The 21,607-nt window shown below is 42.9% G+C and overlaps 1 protein-coding gene across 4 annotated transcripts in view; it reads left to right on the top strand.

The window, feature by feature from the left end:
• cntnap2a (contactin associated protein 2a) overlaps window positions 1-21,607 on the top strand; it is a 528,260-nt gene that overhangs the window by 492,095 nt on the left and 14,558 nt on the right. For all 4 annotated transcript variants that reach the window (XM_070553228.1, XM_070553226.1, XM_070553227.1 and 1 more), the window contains one exon: window positions 5,539-5,632. In XM_070553228.1, the coding sequence (XP_070409329.1) occupies window positions 5,539-5,632 (94 nt within the window). The remainder of the gene's footprint in view (window positions 1-5,538; window positions 5,633-21,607) is intronic.

Below are 21,607 nucleotides of genomic sequence, written 5' to 3'. Positions count from 1 at the left end.
AAACAATCTGGTTTATGGTGTCAAGCAGGACTTTAGAGTTATTTTTGTTTACAGCAATCAGCTGAGCAAAGTAAGTGGCCCTGGAAGTTTTCACCATCTCATTCAGAGATGCTATCAGTTCTTTAAAGTACAGCCTGGGACTTTCTAATCTAGCTGACTTCCAACGCCTCTCGGCTCTACGGCATGTCCTTCTGAGACTGTAAATGTTTTTGATTAATCCAGGGACGTTTTCTCTTGCTAGAAAAAGTTTTCTGCTTAACAGGAGCTACTTTATCTAAGATACTGCAGCATTGTTTATGCAAAGACTGGATGAATAAGCTTGGATCGTCACCCTGAACTGAGCTGCTGTAAAATAATCTAGAAAATCCATCCACCGCTGACTGATTAATGATACGTCTCTTTGATTTTAGGTTGTGAGGGACAGATTCAACATTGGATAGGACATTAAAGAAAATGCAGCTGTGGTCACTCACATGAACTTCTTCAACATGTAAATGATTGATGTTTAGTCCCAAAGAGAAAACAAGATCTAGAGTGTGGCCCATTTTGTATGTGGGGCCTGAAACGTGCTGCTCTAAGTTAAAAGACTCCATAATAGACATGAACAGTAAACCGTTTACTCAAGGGGATGATTGACATTTCTTTGCTCTTGCTTGTTCAGTGTTAAATCTGTGAATATATTTTAAATATAAGCAGAAGAATTAAGTCCTACCTCAAGTGGAGGAGTTTAAGTATCTCGGGGTCTTGTTCACGAGTGAGGGTAGGAGGGATCGGGAGATCGACAGGCGGATTGGTTCGGCGTCTGCAGTGATGCGGACGCTGAGCCGATCTGTCGTGGTGAAGAGGGAGCTGAGCCAGAAAGCCAGGCTCTCGATGTACCGGTCGATCTACGTCCCAATCTTCACCTATGGTCATGAGCTTTGGGTAATGACCGAAAGAACGAGATTGCGGATACAAGCGGCTGAAATGAGTTTCCTCCGTAGGGTGGCCGGGCTCAGCCTTAGAGATAGGGTGAGGAGCTCGAACATACGGGAGGGACTCGGGGTAAAACCACTGCTCCTCCGGATTGAAAGGAGTCAGTTGAGGTGGTTTGGGCATCTGGTCAGGATGCCTCCTGGACGCCTTACTGGGGAGGTGTTTCGGGCATGTCCTGCTGGCAGGAGGCCCCCGGGTCGACCCAGGACACGTTGGAGAGGTTACATCTTCAATCTGGTCCGGGAACGCCTTGGGGTCCTGCCGGAGGAGCTGGTGGAGGTGGCCGGAGAGAGGACGGTCTGGAGCTCCCTAGTTGGGATGCTGCCCCCGCGACCAGGATAAGCGGAGGAAGACGACGACGACAGAAGAATTAAGGTGCTGGAAAAGTAGGACACACTGAAGGTGTAGTGTATACAGCTCATTGGCTAAATTAGTTTTTCTAAACCACGTTTGGTGAAATACATTTCACTGTTTGGTAATTCTCTCTTTGTCTAACCCCTAATTGTTTTGCTTGCAATAACTTTATGCCACATAAGAGGCATTAACGCGAGAGGAGTGTGTTTTCTAAATGATGCAGTGAAAAGGGAGTGGATCACCGTAATTGCGGGTGCAACTGACAGAATTTGGTCAAATGAGGTTCCTTCTGCATGGTCCGTCTTCCTCTGCGGACCTTTGTGAGGTTTCAAGATTCGAAAACGACCCTCCCCGTGACTGCGCAGCCAATTTGATTTCCCAGATAAAAGTAAATAAGCCGAGCGCAATTTAATTGTGTCCCATTATCCCACCCTTCAGTCACAGCGGAAAACAAAACCCACACAACGCTCCGGTGGGACCAGGCTTTTGGAGGGAATCAAATTAGGATGTGCTTTGTGTGTCTGTGTGTGAGAGAGGCAGAGGGATTCAGCAGTAGGCCTTTTCAGTACGGGAGGACGTCACTGGTTGAAAACCTGTAAACAAGAGCAACAACACACTCACTCGGGCCTTTGGTGACAGTCCAGTGCTGCTCACAGCCAGCAGGAAGTGACAGCTTTTCAGCCACATTTCCAGTAAAACACACAGTAACAAAAGTCTTCTTTCCTTTTCTTTTTGTTGCTCGAGCGTTCGCCCGCTTCTTTGCTTGTCTGCAGGCGGTGGGCATGCTCAGATACAGTTCTCCTGTGGGCGCGGAGCAGGAAAGAAGAAAAGATGATCTTTTATTCCAGCAATGCAGAGAAACCAATTTGTGAGGTTGAAATTATTCCCATCAATAGCACCAGCTGCAGCCTTCAAGCTAATTAGAAACTTCATTGGTACAGCAATAACAAGTTAATTATGTTGCAGGGATATTAAAGTCGCCCATTCCCTCCTTCCATCACCTTAGCTACTCTCACATTCTCGTGGAGATTTGTGGGCTTGCTGTTTGTTCCCAGAAAACAGCTTGAAACTCTAAATAAACTTTGGAAATTTTCTATTTATCAATTTCTATTAATCAATTTCCCTCTGGGATTAATAATAAAGTATTTTTGAATTTGAATCGAATTGAATTTGGGTAATTCTCAGCAACCATTATGTGAAGTAGCAGCTCAAAATCTACAAAACTGACTGATTTAAAGCTTTTTTTGTGGGTTTGCTGATTAGCTGAGGAGACCAATGTTGATGTGACGGACAAAAAAATTGCACAAATCCAGCCAGCATATGGGCCCCATATGGAATATATATGAGCAAACAGTATGAGTACCAATAGGTTTTGTCTGTGGTTTCCATGGTGGCCCCACTGGAGTTTCCCCAAATAAATTTTAATGGACCCATGTATGAGTCAAACCATCTAGGTTCCCCTGAAAGCCCATGTAGGGCTCTTTAAAATCTATATGGGGAATCCTCTGTGGGTCCACCATGAAAGCTGGGTCAAAACCTGTTTGTACCCATAGCATTAGCCCCTGTAGTTTTCATATGGGGCCCACCTGCTATTTACTTTTTATTTAAAACACATTGAAAGAGATCATCTTTATTCCTTTAACAAACATTTGTGTCCTGATGTCTCTTCCAGGAGGACATTAGCTCATGCTTTCACAGGGGGTCTCTTAAAAGTGCAGAAATGATTCTGAAGACATTTGATGTAAAATCAACAGAGCATCTGTGAGGAATTCTGGATCAGAACGTAGAACAGCGTCTCCACCACAAAACGCTAAATGTCTTTGTAATGGAATAAGCCATTGTTGTTCCCTCCAGCCGAATATCAGAGTCTTTTTGGTCTCCATGCCAAAGCGATCAGACGCTATTTTTCATGGCACATGGTGGCTCGGCAGTGTGCCTAACTAATAGAGGTGCTGTAAAAAATCCATTCACGTCTGAATCGGGATTCTTATTTATAAAGATTCTGAATCGATTCCAAGAACTCAAATATTTGGCATGTTACAGGTTTGAGATGCACTTTTTTGATCTTTGTTAGGAGAGTCAGTACTCCGTTTACTTTTGTGGTCCCATAAACTGAGATGATTTATGTTTGAATCTGCTGATAAGAGGGCACTTGAATGTAATTTTTTCCATACTCAGAAATTTGAGATATTCTCTTATTTATTTTCTAAGTTGATAAATGAGTACTCAGGATTACTAATGTAACTTGTTTCTACACATACTTGAAAAGTATTTGACCGTATTACTTTCAAAGCTACTGTTGGGTAACTACAGATTTGTTCTATTTTACAAGGTAAGCAAAAATAAATGTTGCCTTTTGGTCAAAAAATTGTTTCTGTTTACAGTTTTAGAATCACTTTATTTTACATTGTAAATTTGCATTTTTGGAGCATGACCAGTTTAAAGTCGGGTAAAAATGTCCCTTAGCTTTAACTAACTTGTACAACAAATTAGTTAATCCTGGAGCTGACACTCTTTGTTAATACTGATTGTGAATCGATTTAAATCGAGAATCGATTCTGAATCGAATCGGCACCCCGAGAATCGGAATCAAATCAAATCGTGAGTTGCTCTAAGATTCACATTCCTACTAACTAATGTATTTTATGGGCGAGAATTTGTTTTTGTTTTGTTTTAATTAATTCCCTGCATCAAATCATGGCATTTTCACTGTGCACCAGCTTCTTTTTTGCCAAAAATTGCAGGGTGACTTGAGCACAAAGAGACACATTCCCCCCCCCCCCCCCCCCCCCCAAGCGCCACGCTGCCTTTTGTAGTTTTTGCACAAAGGGGCTAAAATGTTTAGTGCTGACCGTTTAAGCATTTCATGACCTGAAAATAACCACGTGGACCATTTCTAGCTTACATATTAATGCTGTAATACGAAAAGTCCCCAGCTGGCCTTAATGCATATTTGTGAATGAGTTTAAAATAGCAGGCGCATTCGTCTTTTCCTAATGCTTTTCTATCCGTGTTTAAGGGGACATGTAGTGCAAAATTCTAATTTTGCATGATTTTTGCAGCCATGTGGGTCTTTATTGCTTCTATAAACAAAAGTAAAACAAAATGTCCCTCTGCTTTATGTCAGTGTTTAGTTTTATTAAATAGGTGCCTTAAAGCATTTCTAAAAGTTCCCATTTGTGATGTCACAAATGGAAATTCAAAGGAGAAGGAAATTCAATTAATATGTTATATGAACTTTCATCACATCTATCAAGGATTTGAACTCTAACAGGAATTGAATTGAGAATACACAGAAGATAGGAGATGATCTTAGCACTATTTGTTTAGGGATAAAGAGTTTGGTTAAACAAATGATTAAGTTATAGTAGTTTGTTTTTGTAAAATTTGCAAAGTTATCATATCTTTAGTGGTTCTGGAATCGTTATTTTCTGTTTGATCTATTTCTCTAATTTTTCTTAAGATGTTTGTCTTTTAAAACATTCCTAAAAGATGTGGTGTATTGTTTTTAACTCTTTCATAGAATGAGCCTTTATTGTGGTCTATGCTGATATTCTTAATAACTCTTTGGAAGGGTAAACTGCATTCATGATGTTGAAGCTTTTGGTTGTATAGGAAGTTGGTAAATAGTTGTAAATTCTCAATAGATTGTTATCAAATTTTAATGTATAATATTTTAGTTAAATCTAATAAGCAACAGGGTTTCTTTTAGGGTGATTCTAATTGTGTGGTTATTGTATTTCTTGTCAGTAATCGGGGTGCCTGTATTATAAAGGGTGACGAGCAGTGGTGTTGCATTGTGTAATCTGCTGCATTCAACTCAGAGGTATTAAAATTGTGTTTTCTGCTAAAACCTTTAGCAACTTCTCATAAATATCTGTCAAATCGACCATAAAAGAGGATGTTCCCTCAGCCTTCAGTGACCACTAGAGGGAGCCATTGAGCTTAATTATAAACTTGCTTTTTCTGCTGAATGTGCTGCTGATGCAGGACCTTTTAAATCTCTGTGCTCAGTACTTTCAGACTCTCAGATGTACATACTAATAAAGCAACCCCCCGCCACCTCTCTGTGTGTGTGTGTGTGTGTGTGTGTGTGTGTGTGTGTGTGTGTGTGTGTGTGTGTGTGTGTGTGTGTGTGTGTGTGTGTGTGTGTGTGTGTGTGTGTGTGTGTGTGTGTGTGTGTGTGTGTGTGTGTGTGTGTCCTCGTAGCTGGACCATTATCCTCCAGTCAGCTACAGCCTCCCAGAAGACTCGGACACACAGTTTGACCTGGTCAAGACGCTGTTCTTAGGAAAAGTCTTCGGTAAGTGTACGGTTAATCAGAACTCAGACATGTGAATTATTAATTATTACAATTACTGTGTTATATAAATTAACTGAATGTAATGCATTTAATTTGAATTAGGCACATATATGTAGTGTCCCTCTCTTAATTTTTGTTTTGAAACCCCCTCAGAGATATTTTAGATTTTAAATAAGTTTTACACACATTTATTTTCAGTAAAATTAAAATGTAAATGTTTTTAATTAGCTCATTTTTCAAGTTTAGAATTGAAACTGTAAATCCTATTCAGTCCGCTAGAGGGCAGTAGAAGGCTGCAGGAATATTTTGGTGCTGCCTCTCCTACTTTTTATAATTATTGCACCCACTTAGTGTGTGTGTGTGTGTGTGTGTGGGGGGGGGGGGGTTATCTACATTTTCAAAAGTAACTGAAAAGCAGAAAAGGAAATGTGGCGTTTTTTTGCCCTGACAACAAATGTGTAATTTATCTGCAACACCATGAAAAAACATTTGACTTTTGAACCTTTTTTTAATTTGACTTTTTTTTTTTACATGTAAACAAATGTCAAAAGAAGAAAAATACTGATGACAGGAAGATGTGACAAAAGCTGGAAGTGTTGTGAGGAAAGGCTGTGATACAGCTGAGCTATCAGATCCTTTGTTTCTGGAATAAAGACGCCCTGTGCTTGTTAAAATACACACACACACACACACACACACACACACACACACACACACACACACACACACACAGACACTTTGATCACAGTGACATCCCCTCTGTCCCTCTACAGTCTGTTCTGTGGGTCTGTGTGGAGTTTCTGGTTTCCGATAATGCAACTCCATTCAGTCACACACCAACATCTTCTCTAAAGTTTGAGTTTTCGTTTTGTTTTGATTTAAAAAACGACCTGTAAGGTTAGACCATGCCCTTTTGTGTCAGTTCTGGTGCAAATTTCCACCCTGTTTTTGCACATCTGTGTCTGCTCCACCTGTACAGATGTGAAGTCGACACTCATAGGGATCTAGAAAAATGTTGCATAAAAATGTTTGTTAAATGACTAAATCGTCATAAAAATGCTACACACCTGACTTTAATTACACTGCAGTTTAGTCAAACTTCTGCACCAAAATGCACACGTTTAGGGCAGGTAGAAGACATCAGGTTTCCTGCTAGACTCGTCCCAAATTTGGATCATGGACGTGTTTTATTTTTATAATTTCAGTTTATTTGCTTATTTAAGCTAGCATAACTAGCATTTCCAACTCACTCATGTCTCTAACCTTCTGTTGAACAAAAGTAGTAAATAAAACCCAATAAATAATGTTTATCAGAAAGATTTCACTGAAGTGGTATTCATCATCATCATCAACTTTATTATCAGACTCAAAGTGCACATTAAAAAGAAACAATAAAAACAAGTAAAAACGATACAAAAGATTATAAAAGACATGCATACCAGAGTCTCCACGTGGATGACTGGTAACGCACTGCACTAAAATGGGGATCAACCAGCATCTGCACAAGTCTGTTCTTAGAGTTCTTCAATCGCAGGATAAACCTGTACATCAAACTCCTCATTATGGCTTGGAAGGTCCTGGCATGAACATTACAAAATAAAAGACTTGCACTACAGGACTGAGGCTTCCCTAGCAGAGTCCTAAATGCATCGTTGTGCGCTACTTTAAGCTTATGCAAGTGGGCTTTCCTATACTTACACCACAAAGGTGCAGTATACAAAGGTGTGCAGTAGGTTCTAAAAAGGTGGATTTTCATCTTATCAGAACACGTGTGGAATTTCCTGACCAAAATATTGGCTTGGGCATACAACATTGCCGGTAAATGTCGTCATCGTCACAGAGCTGATCTATGAAGATTTGACCCAAATATTTAGCTTTGCCACTGACACTTATCTTCTTGTCGACCAAGTAGAAGTCTGGGAAACAAAGCGACAAATTAGCACAACACTCTTTTTTGTATTAAACTAGGGGCGACGGTGGCACAGGAGTTAAAGAGCAAGTCACCCCCTACCAGATTCTTACTCAACTCCCACTTCATGTTTGAAAAATGCAACAAATGCTGTTGCCAGGCAGACCAAGAGGGCGAAGCTGCTAACAAATATACACACACACAGGCTCACAACAGCATTGTGACATCATAATGTACCAGTTTACATCATAGTATACCTCTTAGCTAATAGCAGTGGCAGATTTAAATTAGAATACAGTGCAGAGTTTTTACCTGACAACGGCACAACATGGCCAGTTTTAGGCAGAATATTTAAATTTTAACTAAGATGTACTAAAGTGCCAAATTATTGACGACACATCTGTAGCAAGATTAGACACTCGTTTATTTAGTTTATCAGCAAAAAAAGTTTATTTGGGGGTGACTTGCTCTTTAAGTGCTCGCCTCGTGATCAGAAGGTTGCAGGTTTCAATTCAATTCAATTCAATTCAAAAATACTTTATTAATCCCAGAGGGAAATTGATTGCTGTAGTAGCTCAGAATAATAATAATAATCAAGTCGTCAAAGAGTTATTGTATATTACAATGGCTGTTGGCAGGAAGGATCTCCAGTAGCGGTCAGTGTTGCAGCCAAACTGAAGAAGCCTCTGACTGAAGACACTCTTCCGTTGTCGGACAGTCTTGTGAAGAGAATGCTCAGGGTTGTCCATAATTTTCTTGATTCTCTGGAGAATCCTTCTTTGCATTATCTCCTCCAGTGGTTCCACAGTCGTCCCCAGAACAGAACCAGCCTTTTTTATTAGGCTGTTGAGCCTTTTCAGGTCCCTGCTTCTGATGCTGCTACCCCAACAGACGATGGCTGAAGAGATTACACTCTCAACAACAGACTTGTAGAAGATCTGCAGCATCTTGCTACAGACATTGAAGGACCTAAGCGTCCTCAAGAAGTGCAGTCTGCTGTGTCCCTTCTTGTAAACGGCTTGACTGTTCAGTCTGTTGTCCATGTGAACTCCAAGGTATTTGTAATCCTCAACCACCTCCACTTCTTCTCCCATGATGGAAACAGTGTTTGACTCCACCCTGTTTCGTCTGAAGTCTAAAATCATCTCCTTTGTTTTGTTCACGTTCAAGGTCAGATGATTGTTTCCACACCATGCCACAAAGCGCTCCACCAGCTCTCTGTACTCAGCTTCCTGTCCATCTCTGATACACCCGACAACTGCAGAGTCATCTGAGTATTTCTGTAAATGACAGGTCTCTGATTTGTACTGGAAGTCTGAGGTGTACAGGGTGAAAAGGAATGGTGAGAGTACAGTCCCCTGTGGTGCTCCAATGTTACTGATTGCCTGGTTTGATGTGCAGTTCTTCAGCCTCACAAACTGTGGTCTGTTTGTCAGGTAGTCTTTAATCCAGGCAATAGTTGAGGCCCCCACCTGTGTCTTCTGGAGTTTCTGGCAAAGTACATCAGGCTGAATTGTGTTAAATGCACTGGAGAAATCAAAGAACATGACCCTGACAGTGCTGCCTGCTTTGTCCAGATGACAGTGGATTGGTTGAAGCAGCTGGATGATGGCATCTTCAACTCCAACTCCATGGCGATAAGCAAACTGCAGCGGGTCCTGATATGTTCTAGTTTGCTTATTCAGGTGGACCAACAGGAGTCTCTCCAGGACCTTCATGATGTGGGATGTCAGGGCAACCGGTCTGTAGTCATCATTGACTGATGGGCGAGTTTTCTTTGGAACTGGAACAAGGCAGGATGTCTTCCACAGGACTGGAACCTTCTTCTGGGCCAGGCTGAGGTTGAAGAGGTGCTGCAGAATCCCACAGAGCTGCTCTGCACAAGCCTTCAGTACTCTGGGGCTGACACCATCTGGACCTGCAGCCTTGTTCCTGTTCAGTCTCTCCAGCTGCCTCTTCACCTGACTTCTAGAGACAGATAGGTGGGAGGGGGAGGTAACTGGGGCAGCAGCATCTCCTGACTTGGTTGAAGACAGATTAATAGAACCAGATGAGTCCATGACTGTGTTAGAAGACAAAAGAGCTGGCATGTGACAGGAAAATGTTGGATCAGAGGAGGATGGGATGTCTGATTGGCTGGGGACAGGCGAGGAGGATGCTGGGTTTGTTCCTGAACTAAACCTATTGAAGAACTTGTTCAGTTCATTGGCTGTGTCCAGGCTGCCATCTGTGCAATCCTTCCTCTGCTTGAAGCCTGTGATCTTCTTCATCCCTGACCAGACATCTCTGATATTGTTCCTCTGTAGTTCTCCAGCTTCTTCCTGTAGGCCTCCTTGCTGTCTCTGATCTTGATCTTCAGTTGCTTCTGTATACTCCTCAATAATTCCCTGTCTCCCTCCTTGAAGGCTCTTTTTTTCTCATTTAGCAGATTCTTCAGTTCACTGGTGATCCAGGGTTTGTTATTAGCGAAGCATCTCACTGTTCTGGTGGGTATGATGTTGTCCACACAGAAGTTTATATAGTCAGTGACACATCCAGTCATGGCATTGATGTCCTCTTCATATCCTTGACAGAGAGTCATCCAATCTGTGGTCTCAAAACAACTCTGCAGGGCTTTTTCAGCGTCCTGTGACCATTTTCTAACAGTTTTTCTTGTCACAGGTTGCCTCTGAACAAGTGGTTTGTATTCCGAGCAGAGAAAAACAAGATTGTGATCTGATTGTCCCAGAGGAGGTCTTGTTTTGGACATGTATGCATTCTTTACATTTGCATAACACAAATCCAATGTCTTGTTTTCTCTGGTGGAACAGCTGACAAACTGTTGAAATGTTGGAAGTGAAGCAGAGAGCGAGGCATGATTAAAATCACCAGATATAGCCACAAATGCATTGGGGTGCTGGGTTTGTAGCTTAGCGACAACGGAACTGATGGCATCACATGCATTTTCAGCAATGGCTGAAGGTGGAATATAAACGGTTGCCAAGACAACACTGGTGAACTCTCTTGGCAAATAATATGGGCGACAACTTACTGCCAAGAGTTCAACATCTGGGCTGCAAAGACGACATTTCACTGAAACATGACCTGGATGGCACCATCTATTGTTGACAAGCACTGCCACTCCACCTCCTTTTCTTTTCCGGCTCCTCTTCAGATCTCTGTCTGCACGTACAGTCAGGAATCCTGGCATAGAGACGCTGGAATCGGGGATATGGTCCTGCAGCCACGTCTCACTGAAACACATAACACTGCACTGCCTATACTCTGGCTGAGTCCTTGAAAGGGCTTGGAGTTCATCCATCTTGTTGGCCAGTGATCTCACATTGCCCATTATGATCGATGGAAGAGATGGTTTGAATTTCCTCTTTCTCTGTCTCCGTTTTGCTCCCGCTCTGCACCCTCGCTTCTTGCGTTTTAGCTCATTTGGGATTTGTGGCTTCAGTTGAGGTATTATTTCAGCCTTCCCAATGTTAATCAGCTGCTCCCGATTGTAAACCAGCTTGTTGCCATGGTTACGCATCATAACAAATGCTCAAAAAGTGAAAAAAGTAAAAAATAGCAGTAAAAATCCTCCAAGCTTCACAGCACCAGAAACAGAAAAGTAAAATGTCCAACAGAATACTGTTTTTCTTGAGAAACTAGAAGAACAAATGTCCAAGAAATGGCAAAACTTACATACAGTCAACAGAGCTACTCCAACATGCAGCCACCCAGAGCAGCGCAGTTCCGAAAAAAAAAAAAAAAAAGGTAGGTTTGAGCCCCACTCAGTCTGTCGCTGTCGTTGTGTCCTTGGGCAAGACACTTAACCCACGTTGCCTGCTGGTGGTGGTCGGAGGGACCGGTGGCGCCAGTGCTCGGCAGCCTTGCCTCTGTCAGTGCGCCCCAGAGCAGCTGTGGCTACATCGTAGCTACATCAGTGTGTGAATGTGTGTGTGAATGGGTGAATGACTGATTGTGTTGTAAAGCACCTTGAGGGGTTCCAGGACTCTAGAAGGTGCTATATCAAATACAGGCCATTTACCATTAAACTGCACATCATACTTCAGCCCATATTCAGAGCATGTGTTTAGCAGCTGCTGAAAACCAGCACTGGTGGGCGAAATGATGGCCAAGTCATCAGCATACATGAGATGATTAATCAGATTGTTACCAGTCCCACATCCAGTTTTACATTTCTTGAGTTGATTTGGCAAATCGTAAAGGTTGAACAGAGCAGGTGACGGTAGCCCTCCCTGATGCACCCCGCCTCATTTGACTTGCATCGTCTGATTAGAATACCAGTATGCTAAAATCCTCACAATGCTATCAGGGACACCTCTTTCACTTCATTTACAAAAAACTTAGTGGTTGACCCGATCAAATGCCTTAGATGCATCAATAAACCCCATCATCACTGAGGAGTTATGTCTCAAATAAAGATGAGATGCTTCCTTCGGGCCATAGATACACAGATCTGTTCCCAGCTTGGATGTAAAACCTAACTGGTGGTGCTAAGGCTATTGGCCTGCCATCCAGGCTCCGAACCTTACCAGTGTTGTTTTTAATGGCAGGCACTAATGTAACAGACAGTAAAGAGTCAGGCAGCAGACCATGGGTCATGAACCCAGAGAAGCAAAGGGCCAGGAGTACAGCAGTCCTGGAGCTTGCTAACTTCAGATGTTCTGCTGAGATGTTATCTGAGCCTGTTGCCTTGTTGTTAGACAAGTGTGCTATGGCTTGTCGCACCTCACAAGGAGTGATAATCGCTGCTTCCCTGCTAGTAACATTTCCTACCTTGTATGGCTCACCTTTGACACAGTTATACAAGTCAAAGTAGTGTTGTCTCCACAACTCTGCTATATTATCAGCCCCAGAGACTCCCTCTATGGCACTGGGCAGTGCAGTATTGGTCCTGTTCAGTGTCCTCGCCTCATTGCAGAAGCCCCTCACATTATTAGATAAAAGCTTTTCAGCCACAGAGTCTGTTCTCAAGTTCTGTTCATGTTTTACAATGTAGCGAATGGCATATTTATACCTCGCTCTGGTAAGTTTTTTATATCCCAGGATTGGCCGTGATGTGCTAGCTTAGCTTCTGCTTGATGTGTCGCCACATACTTGTTCCATCCTGGCTTGATGTTTTTAGCCTTCACACTTGTAAGGTGTGGGCTACTGCAGTCATAAATAGCATCAATAATACCTCCATACTAGGGCTGCAACTAACGACTATTTTAATAGTCGACTAGTCACTGACTATTGAAACGATGCCACACCCCCAGCTATCCATCCTTTCACAATCCCTGAAGTCAGATCCACGGTAGACTCCCCAGCTCCGTGGAAACGGTCATTAACAGAATTCAGCTATCCCAGGTCCTGTCTAGACAAGAATGTTTCCTGAAGGCAAAGCGCATCACATTTCTCCAGCAAGCCATCCACAACCAGACGCCGAGCTCTGCCTGCAGCAGTTTGTCCAACACACAGACCACGACAGTTGTAGGAGATAACCTGCATTAATGAGACGCTGCAGATGCTACTCCAGTGGACTCCACTGCAGCCTGTTTCACTGTGATGTCGGCAGGCCCTATCGTCTTCCTTGGCTCATAGTATCACCGCACCAGCAATCCTTCGGGCCACAGCTCCGGGTTGTACACCTCAGAAACATCCTCGCGTTCCACACTGACTTTAAAAGAGCTAAATCTGGTGTTCCCGGTTACAATACGCTCACAGCGAACATCACGGCAAGGTTTCTCTTTAAGATAATTACTAAGTGTGTCAGCGTCAAGATCAGGAAGGAATTTGGTGGCTAAGACATGAACAAGCTTGGTCCGAACTGCTCGTATTTTACGTTGCGCATCGGTGCCATAAATTAACTCTGGTCTCCTGCGTGCAGCTTTATTGGTGCGTTGCTTTAAACGTGCAGCATTGCTCTCACCTCTCTTACTCCAACCTTTTTTAACCATCTCACTCCATGTAGGAGAAGTAAGAGGAGCGACAGTACCTTCTGCTTTATCATTCTCGGCAGCAGACCCAACACCCCCCGGGCAACCGTCTTTTTTCGTTGTGTCAATGAGCGGCTCCAAGCTCTTAACCTGGAAACCTGACAACTCTCTGGAGGTTTCTCCAATTGTAGCAACGTCAGCCGTGTGTGCACCAGAGCTGGGCAACCCCCCGGCTGATGCTGACGTGTCCATACTGAGCTGTCCCCCTCCATAGGGCAAAATATGTTGTTCCATCAAAGCAACTCTGTGATCAGTGGTGGAAATGACACCACGCAGATCCTCACCGACATCAGCTTAGAGTTTAGCTGCCTGTCCAAGAGCGCAGATCTTTCTCTGCAGCCATTCCATCCTGCACAGAAAACCAGAGATGTCCAAGCTGTTGAATGTCACCGGCGGCAGCTCATCCAGGAAGTGGGAGACAAAAAGTGGTATGTCCTCACCACTCTCATTCAATACTTTCAAACAGCTTTTGATGTTATTTACGCTTTTTTTGGTTACCCTTAAAGGCCACGTAGCGTTGCTTTGTTAGGACATAGCTCAAACCGCACTTTCCTTGAAGATTCAATCCACTGAGAGTTTAAATGATTTGAAGCAAGAAGAACAAGCTCATCCTGGCACATTGTCTTTATCTTGATAGATAAGAAATTGAGAAACTCATCCTGCACGATGAGCTTGCCGTCGACAGTCTTATAAAGTTACTGTTTCATGCGAGACCGAATAGAACTCAGAGCAGATGCACCTTGCTCGGCCATCTTGATCATGAAAGGCACAAAGTGTCCTTTAGTAATCTCCTCGTTGTGCAGTGTGTGTGTGTGTGTGTGTGTGTGTGTGTGTGTGTGTGTGTGTGTGTGTGTGTGTGTGTGTGTGTGTGTGTGTGTGTGTGTGTGTGTGTGTGTGTGTGTGTGTGTGTGTGTACGTGATGGTAACTTAAAGTCTTTTATCAATGATTGTAGATATCTTTGCTTGACCTCTCAGGAAGTAAGTCAGTGCGTTTCCTTGTGTTGAGCCACTGAATCATGTCGTGTGACTCACCTTGCATTTGGAAGCTAATAGCACATCCCTGTAACGGAAAAGGCTCAAAGCTAAGTTAGAATGGCCTCTAGAGGTGGAAACGTGCATAATTTTGAATAGGCATTCACTGACTGAATGTTTATATGTATGGGCCCAGATCTCTGTATCTTGATCAAGCCCCCACAATGCGGGTGAAAAATTGAGTTCAACGCGGAAGTGACAAAAATTGCAGTTCCACCCTCATCCACTGGGGGCTGATTTCAGAAGCGAGCAAATCCTCATTGACTCACATGTTAAAAATACCAATTTCACAGCAGAAATAAACTTGTTTACAGCCTGGTACCAAAACATGTTTTTTGTTTAAATGATCTAGTTTACACTCATGACAACTCTGAGGGGGGGGGGGGGGGGGGGGTGAATTTTTTTCTCACTCTTCTGTTTATGTGTATTAAAAGCCTAAAATTCTGTATAATCAATGAGCATCAGACCCACGTGACCACAGAGCTCAGTAGAGCCTCGGTCTGGCTTGGAAACTGTTCGGTCATTTTCAGTCTCTCAACTTAGACCATTAGTTGTAGCGTTTGTGCGTTCTTTTTTGGATATTATTTGTGCAATTGTTGGATAAAATGACTTGCTGTGGCATTAATTGCACTAATAGAGCGTCCAAGGAGTCTCCACTTCATTTTTTTCGGTAAGTAAAATTATATTTATGTATTTTAGGTCACTGCCGAGCTGAGCTTAGATTTTAACATGTACTGTTTAACCATGAAATTTAAATGTAATAGGGTAAAACCCAGTGCATTTAACATAAGGCTGCACTTTAGAAAATGGGTTGAAATATAACATGTTGGTGGAGCTGGGTTCCGACTATCGGCCTGTGGAGCTCTCGGGAGACCGATGTTTTCCACCCGTTCTCCCCTCCCCGCAGCTCGGCGCATCTCTGTCTGATCGCGGCTCCTGTCTGTTGCGTGGGCTGCCGGCTTGTGGAGCTCTGGGATGGAAACCTTTCCACCCGGTTCACCCCAGCAGCAGCTCTGCGCATCTCAGATCACAGCGGCGCTTGTCTGCTCTGTGGCTGCCGACTTGTGGAGCTTTCGGGAGACCTCTGTGTTCCAACCGGTTTTACCCAGTGGTCAGCCCGGCGTATCTCTGACTCAGAAGCTCTGGTGTTGTTCACAAACTCCGGTTGTAGCTAGGTTGCTACCTCCATTAGCTTAGCTCCCACCTCCGCGTTAGCTTTGGGTTAGCTTCAGGTTAGCTTGTAGCTAGTTCGACCGGGTGTCGTCAGTTGATCCCAGCCTTACAGCCCCACCCTCAGCTCCACCTCTCTTCCCTTTTGTGGAATTGTCTGGGCTTGACGGAACCTGTGACACGGTCAAAATGGCGGTGGTGGCCACCTCCCATTTTAGCTTAAAAACGTATTATTGGAGCTTATGGAAACCCATTGTCCAATATTTATATGTCGATGATCTTGATGATACAGGTGGAAGGGGATGTATTAAATCACTCCCACACTTCCTCCCAGTAGGGGCTGCAGACACTGGCTAACACAAAAACGGCGATGACTCCGTCACATTAATTGATATCGGAGTCTTTTTGGTCTCCGTTCAGAGATGTTGCAAAAGTCGCTATTATTTTCAAGATTTGACTGAAACAACCAAAACTCCTAACATTATCTTAGTTTCCTATTCCACCAAGCAGTGGTAGAGCAAGAATTTTTGTGAATGTGGAGCCACAAAGGGGCCACAATGCTTATAGAAGAGCCAAGTATTATTCCAACATCCCCACATAAGAAATTCCTGTTTGGCTCATTAGCACCATCAGTTTTTATGAGCCAGACTTAAAATTGCATCAACAATAATCTGATCATTGTGCAAAAAGGACAGATGAGTGACAGGACAAGGGCACTTCAGGGGGCCAATCAGATGTCAGCAGAGGTCAGTGCCCTTATGGTTTGAAAGTGTCTTGCCCAAGGACACGACTGCGACAGATGGGATGCGAACCTCCAACCCTCCGGTTTTAAGGCTAGGGCTGTAGCGAAGCCTCGATGACGTAGACGGCTCGATTCTAAAAATTCGTCGACGTCAGATCCGGTAGTCGACGCACCACGCCCACTTGTTGCATCACCAGGAGTTTGTAAATAGAGGAGGGATCTGCCTTTTTTTCCTCTAGCTCGCCCTCTTCTCCGCCTTCACTAACATCTCCACCAAATTCCAAAGACCCGGAACAATGTCCGTCCGCTACTAGATTCCTTTCCTGTTTTGCCCGCCTTCGTCTCCCAGCAACGGACAACAAATTCCGGGTCAGATGCTCTGCTTCGTCTCTACCGCAGATGTAGAAAATCACCAGGAGCGTTTCTCCCTTCATAAAGGAGCTTCTTTCAGACATTAGGAGAGCTGTTTTGGTGGTAGCAGTCTCTCGTTCGTGCTGGTCTGTTTGCTGGGTGTTTTTGATTAATTTAAACTTGGTAACTTGAACTTAACGTTGGTAAAGCTACTGTTAGCATTTTCGCTAACAGCTTCTTGCGTTTGGATAAGCTGTTACGTTTTGGTTTAGAGTTCATTTTTGTGTTGTGCAGATCTCCCTTTTATTACATTTAGAGTGTTGTGGGTTTTCGGTTTAGTTTAAAATATCACCTTGAGTTTGGTTTAACTGCCAGTTTAGAGTTTGGACCTTTAGAGATCCTTATTTTGGTCCAGAACCCAGTAATCCTTGCCCAGCGGGACGTCCCTAGTTATTCATACTTTGTTTTAATTCACCACAGGCAGAATTAGTTTTATTATTCCCAACCTGTGGATGGAAAGATTGTGACTGTGGGTGACGGTGGCACAGGAGTTAAGCGCTCGCCCCGTAATCGGAAGGTTGCTGGTTCGAGCCCCGCTCAGTCTGTCGCCGTCGTTGTGTCCTTGGGCAAGACACTTAACCCACGTTGCCTGCTGGTGGTGGTCGGAGGGACCGGTGGCGCCAGTGCTCGGCAGCCTCGCCTCTGTCAGTGCGCCCCAGGGCAGCTGTGGCTACATTGTAGCTCATCCCCACCAGCGTGTGAATGTGTGTGTGAATGGGTGAATGACTGATTGTGTTGTAAAGCGCCTTGGGGGGTTCCAGGACTCTAGAAGGCGCTATATCAAATACAGGCCATTTACCATTTACCATTTATGTTTTTTTGTAGTTGTAAATAAACCTGATCATCATTTTAACTTTTAAATCTCATGTTATTGTCCCTTCCTTTTTGCACACGAGCCAAACTCCCCAGGAAGAGTCGTAACACCACTCGCCTCACGCACATAAGTGACCAAAACAAGCAGCATGGAGACACTCCGTCTCCAACCACCTCTCAGGCAGCAGCCTGCACTCCCAAGTTCTACACGTCACCAGAACATAACCAACCGCAACACAATGAAAGCAGTGTTATACAAAATGGAAGGCCTGTAGTGTTTATTCTCTTACAGTAACAATTTATCAATTTTTTGAGGAATTTATTAGAGATTTTTTTGGTTTTTATTAACTGTGCAATAGAAAAATAATCATTAGATTAATTGTCTAAATAGTCATTAGAGTAGTCGACTATTCGATAAAATAATCGTCAGAATAATCGTTTTAAAAATAATCGTTTACCCCCAGTCCTATATAAGGCGAGTACTTTTTGTGGATTTGAAGGCGGCTGTGGCCGCTCCATGATTCACCATAACTTTGTAAATAGCTGGACAATCCCGTTTAGCTTAGGTCAGGGGTGTCCAATCCTGTACCTGGAGTGCCATTACCTTTCATGTTTTTGTTGTTTCCCTGCTCCAACACACTTAATTCAGTGATTGAATCACCTGTTCAGCAGCTCATCAAGTTCTGCAGAAGTCTGTCACGTGCTGATTGAAATCAAGTGTGTTGAAGCAGGAAACAACTAAAACATGCTGGATTCCGGTCCTCCAGGACCAGGATTGGGCACCCGGGTTTAGGTACCTCCACAAACACACGTGCACCCTGTAATTGACCTCTGTAGGTAAGCAGATAATAGTAGTTAAGCTATAGGCTAATGTTAAGTGACAGTTATTTCAAATTGCATGGGGCTCTTCGGGACGAAGGGTGGTCCTAGTTTTGACGTATTGCCTACATTATGTCACAGAACATGGTAATACCATTTTTATGGATTTCTCAAAACGTACACATAATTCCTGAATGGAGGGAAAACTCCGGAGTGAGATGTTTAGGCAAAAGCAAGTCAAAGTTATATATCTCCATCACATTCTTCAAACAATTAAATGTAATATTGACATATATTACTTTTTAAACTGTGAATGTGTTAAAAATTTCAAGTAACTTTCCGGCACCTAAACAGTTAAAGAAGGAAGCAGAATAATCTGATGAAGTCACATTTCAGTCTAGAGGTTTTAGTTCTCTTAGCTTCAGTCAATGACCCCTGATGGTTTTCTGAAGCATGTTAGGATTGTTTTTGATCTGTTTCCTCCCTCTAAAGCAGCTTGACTTTGTTCTGACCTTTGCATTTGCAACATTCTGAGTCCTATTAAAGCCCCGATGAGCTGAAATCACAGTGATCTGTATCCGTTTCCAAACATCATTCCTCTTATAAGAATTTTTATCACAACTAAAATCTCAGTGTCCTTTTAAATCTTGACAGGCGTGTGTGTGCACATGATGCTGTGTGTGAGAAAGGATGACATCATGCTGCCGTTGTTATGAGTTTGACATCAGACTGAGGGACTCCTGATCCGTGTCAGCCAGAATCCAGGTTTTTTCCAGCCACTTGTGTCAGAGTGGGGAGGTGGGACTGCACTGCAGAGAAAGAGGGAGGGACGAAGGGAAAGAAACACACACACACATACACACACACACACACACACACACACACAGACACAGATCTGCTTGTGTGTGTGTTCCTGTACCATAAGATCCTCATATCAGAGGGGAAGAGCGTGTGACGAAGGGGTTCACCTCACAAAAGGCAGGTAATTCTTTAAGCATGTCCTAATTTGTGTTAATGTGTGTGTGTGTGTGTGTGTGTGTGTGTGTGTGTGTGTGCGTGCGTGCGTGCGTGCGTGTGTGGGCAAGAGGTTTCATTTGGTGAGAGGAATGTGACCGGTTTACTCATATTTGTGATTTATGCTGCTTTTTGACTCTCATGGGTGTGTTTTTTTTTTTTTGTTAAAGACCTCCTGATAAATTACACATACTGCAGGAAAATGCTACGAATCCCTGGTGTGTGTGTGTGTGTGTGTGTGTGTGTGTGTGTGTGTGTGTGTGTGTGTGTGTGTGTGTGTGTGTGTGTGTGTGTGTGTGTGTGTGTGTGTGTGTGTGTGTGTGTGTGTGTGTGTGTGTGTGTGTGTGTGTGTGTGTGTGTGTCAGATTTAAGCCATTCTAGGGAGTGTGATATTTATTTGCCTGTTTGACTATGGCGTGGTTTGTCTTGGCATCTGTGCAACTTTAACATCCTGATTATGGAGGAAGCTGGGGGGTTGCACCTGTAATTTTCGTGCACTTGTGTGTTTGTGTGTGTGTGTGTGTGTGTGTGCATGCTCTAGTGTACAAATGCCTTGACTAAAATGAATGTTTTGTCCGTATTTTCATCTTTTAAAGGCAAAGTTCTCATTTGAAGTTGCATTTCTTTGACGTAGGCTTTTTGATCAGCCTCACGTTGGAGAAATCTCATTGCACAGATTCAATTCAGTTCAATTCAATTCAAGTTTATTTATATAGCGCCAAATCACGACAAGAGTCGTCTCAAGGCACTTCACATAATGATGAGATGAGTGTATAACTAGTGTGACTTGGACTAGTTACCCATCGCTTCTGTTGTCTTGAAACAAATTTAATCTCAAAGTAATTCATGTCAACTACATTTTATACACTTTTAGATGCAGTATTTTTTATAATAGTGTGTTATTTTAGCTACAAAGCTAGCAATTCTAGCACTTGTGGTTGGAATTTCATAATACGTCTATCAGAATGACCATCAAAGTGGAATTTGTTGTCAATGTTAATGCAATAAACAATCATGATATTTTTTAGATTAGAGTTTGTAACTGGCAACATTGTGATAGCTGTTAGCTCTTCTTAGTTATCATTAATAATCTTTGTTTCTCCAAACTAGGGTCATTCACAGAGCTATGAGATATTAATTAAATCCCAAATTCAAAATATATCAGTTAAGATCATGTTTTAACCATATACTGCATATATAATAGATGAACCCTCATAAGAAAACTGTGCTTGAGTGACTTCTACCCTCCGCCCTCTATGCTGTAACCTATTTAAAGTAAAGCCAAGGCTGAGGCCTTTCCTGGAGTATGTAGAGTTCAAACTGCTAACGCTAGCATCAATGAGTCCTCTGGTTCCTGTTAATCAAAAGGACACGCCCCAAAGTATTCATAATTTCAAGCTCTTATTACATTAAAAGAGATGAGTTACAACAAACTCAACCCCCTCAGAGTTGTCATGATGGTAAACTTGATCTATGAAACCTAAAATGTTTTTTGAACCAGGCTGTAAACACGTTTATTTCTGCTGTGAAGCTGGCATTTTTAACATGAGAGTCAATGGGAGCTTGCTCTTCACTGAAGCAAACCCCTAGTGGATGAGGGGGGAACTGCAAGTTTTGCAACTTACTGGCTTCACATTTGGCAGGCGGAGTGTCCCCCTTGCTTTTTACAATCAAAGAATAAATTTTAGTTTGCAACAAACGTTAGTTAAAAAGATTTTGTTTATCATTATTTTTTCTCAAACACATCAAGAAGATTTTATTTACACCATGAAATAAAAATATCAAAGCCACTTTTTGCCTTTTTTGCGTTTTTTCATCTACAATAAAAATAAATTTTCTGTCACACTCTTTTTTCCCTTTGAATCTCTTGACAGAGCGTGTGTGTGTGTGTGTGTGTGTGTGTGTGTGTGTGTGTGTGTGTGTGTGTGTGTGTGTGTGTGTGTGTGTGTGTGTGTGTGTGTGTGTGTGTGTGTGTGTGTGTGTGTGTGTGTGTGTGTGTGTGTGTGTGTGTGTAAATCTGCCCCTCTGGTGTGAGGGGGGTGGGTTGGATGGACCCATATTGATATTCTGTTCACGCCTCTCAGATGCAT

The sequence above is a fragment of the Nothobranchius furzeri genome, chromosome 7 (genome assembly GCF_043380555.1).
Source record: "Nothobranchius furzeri strain GRZ-AD chromosome 7, NfurGRZ-RIMD1, whole genome shotgun sequence".
NCBI classification, from domain to species: Eukaryota; Metazoa; Chordata; class Actinopteri; order Cyprinodontiformes; family Nothobranchiidae; genus Nothobranchius; species Nothobranchius furzeri.
Note: the sequence above shows the minus strand (reverse complement) of the source record. Positions and strands in the feature narration are given on the sequence as shown.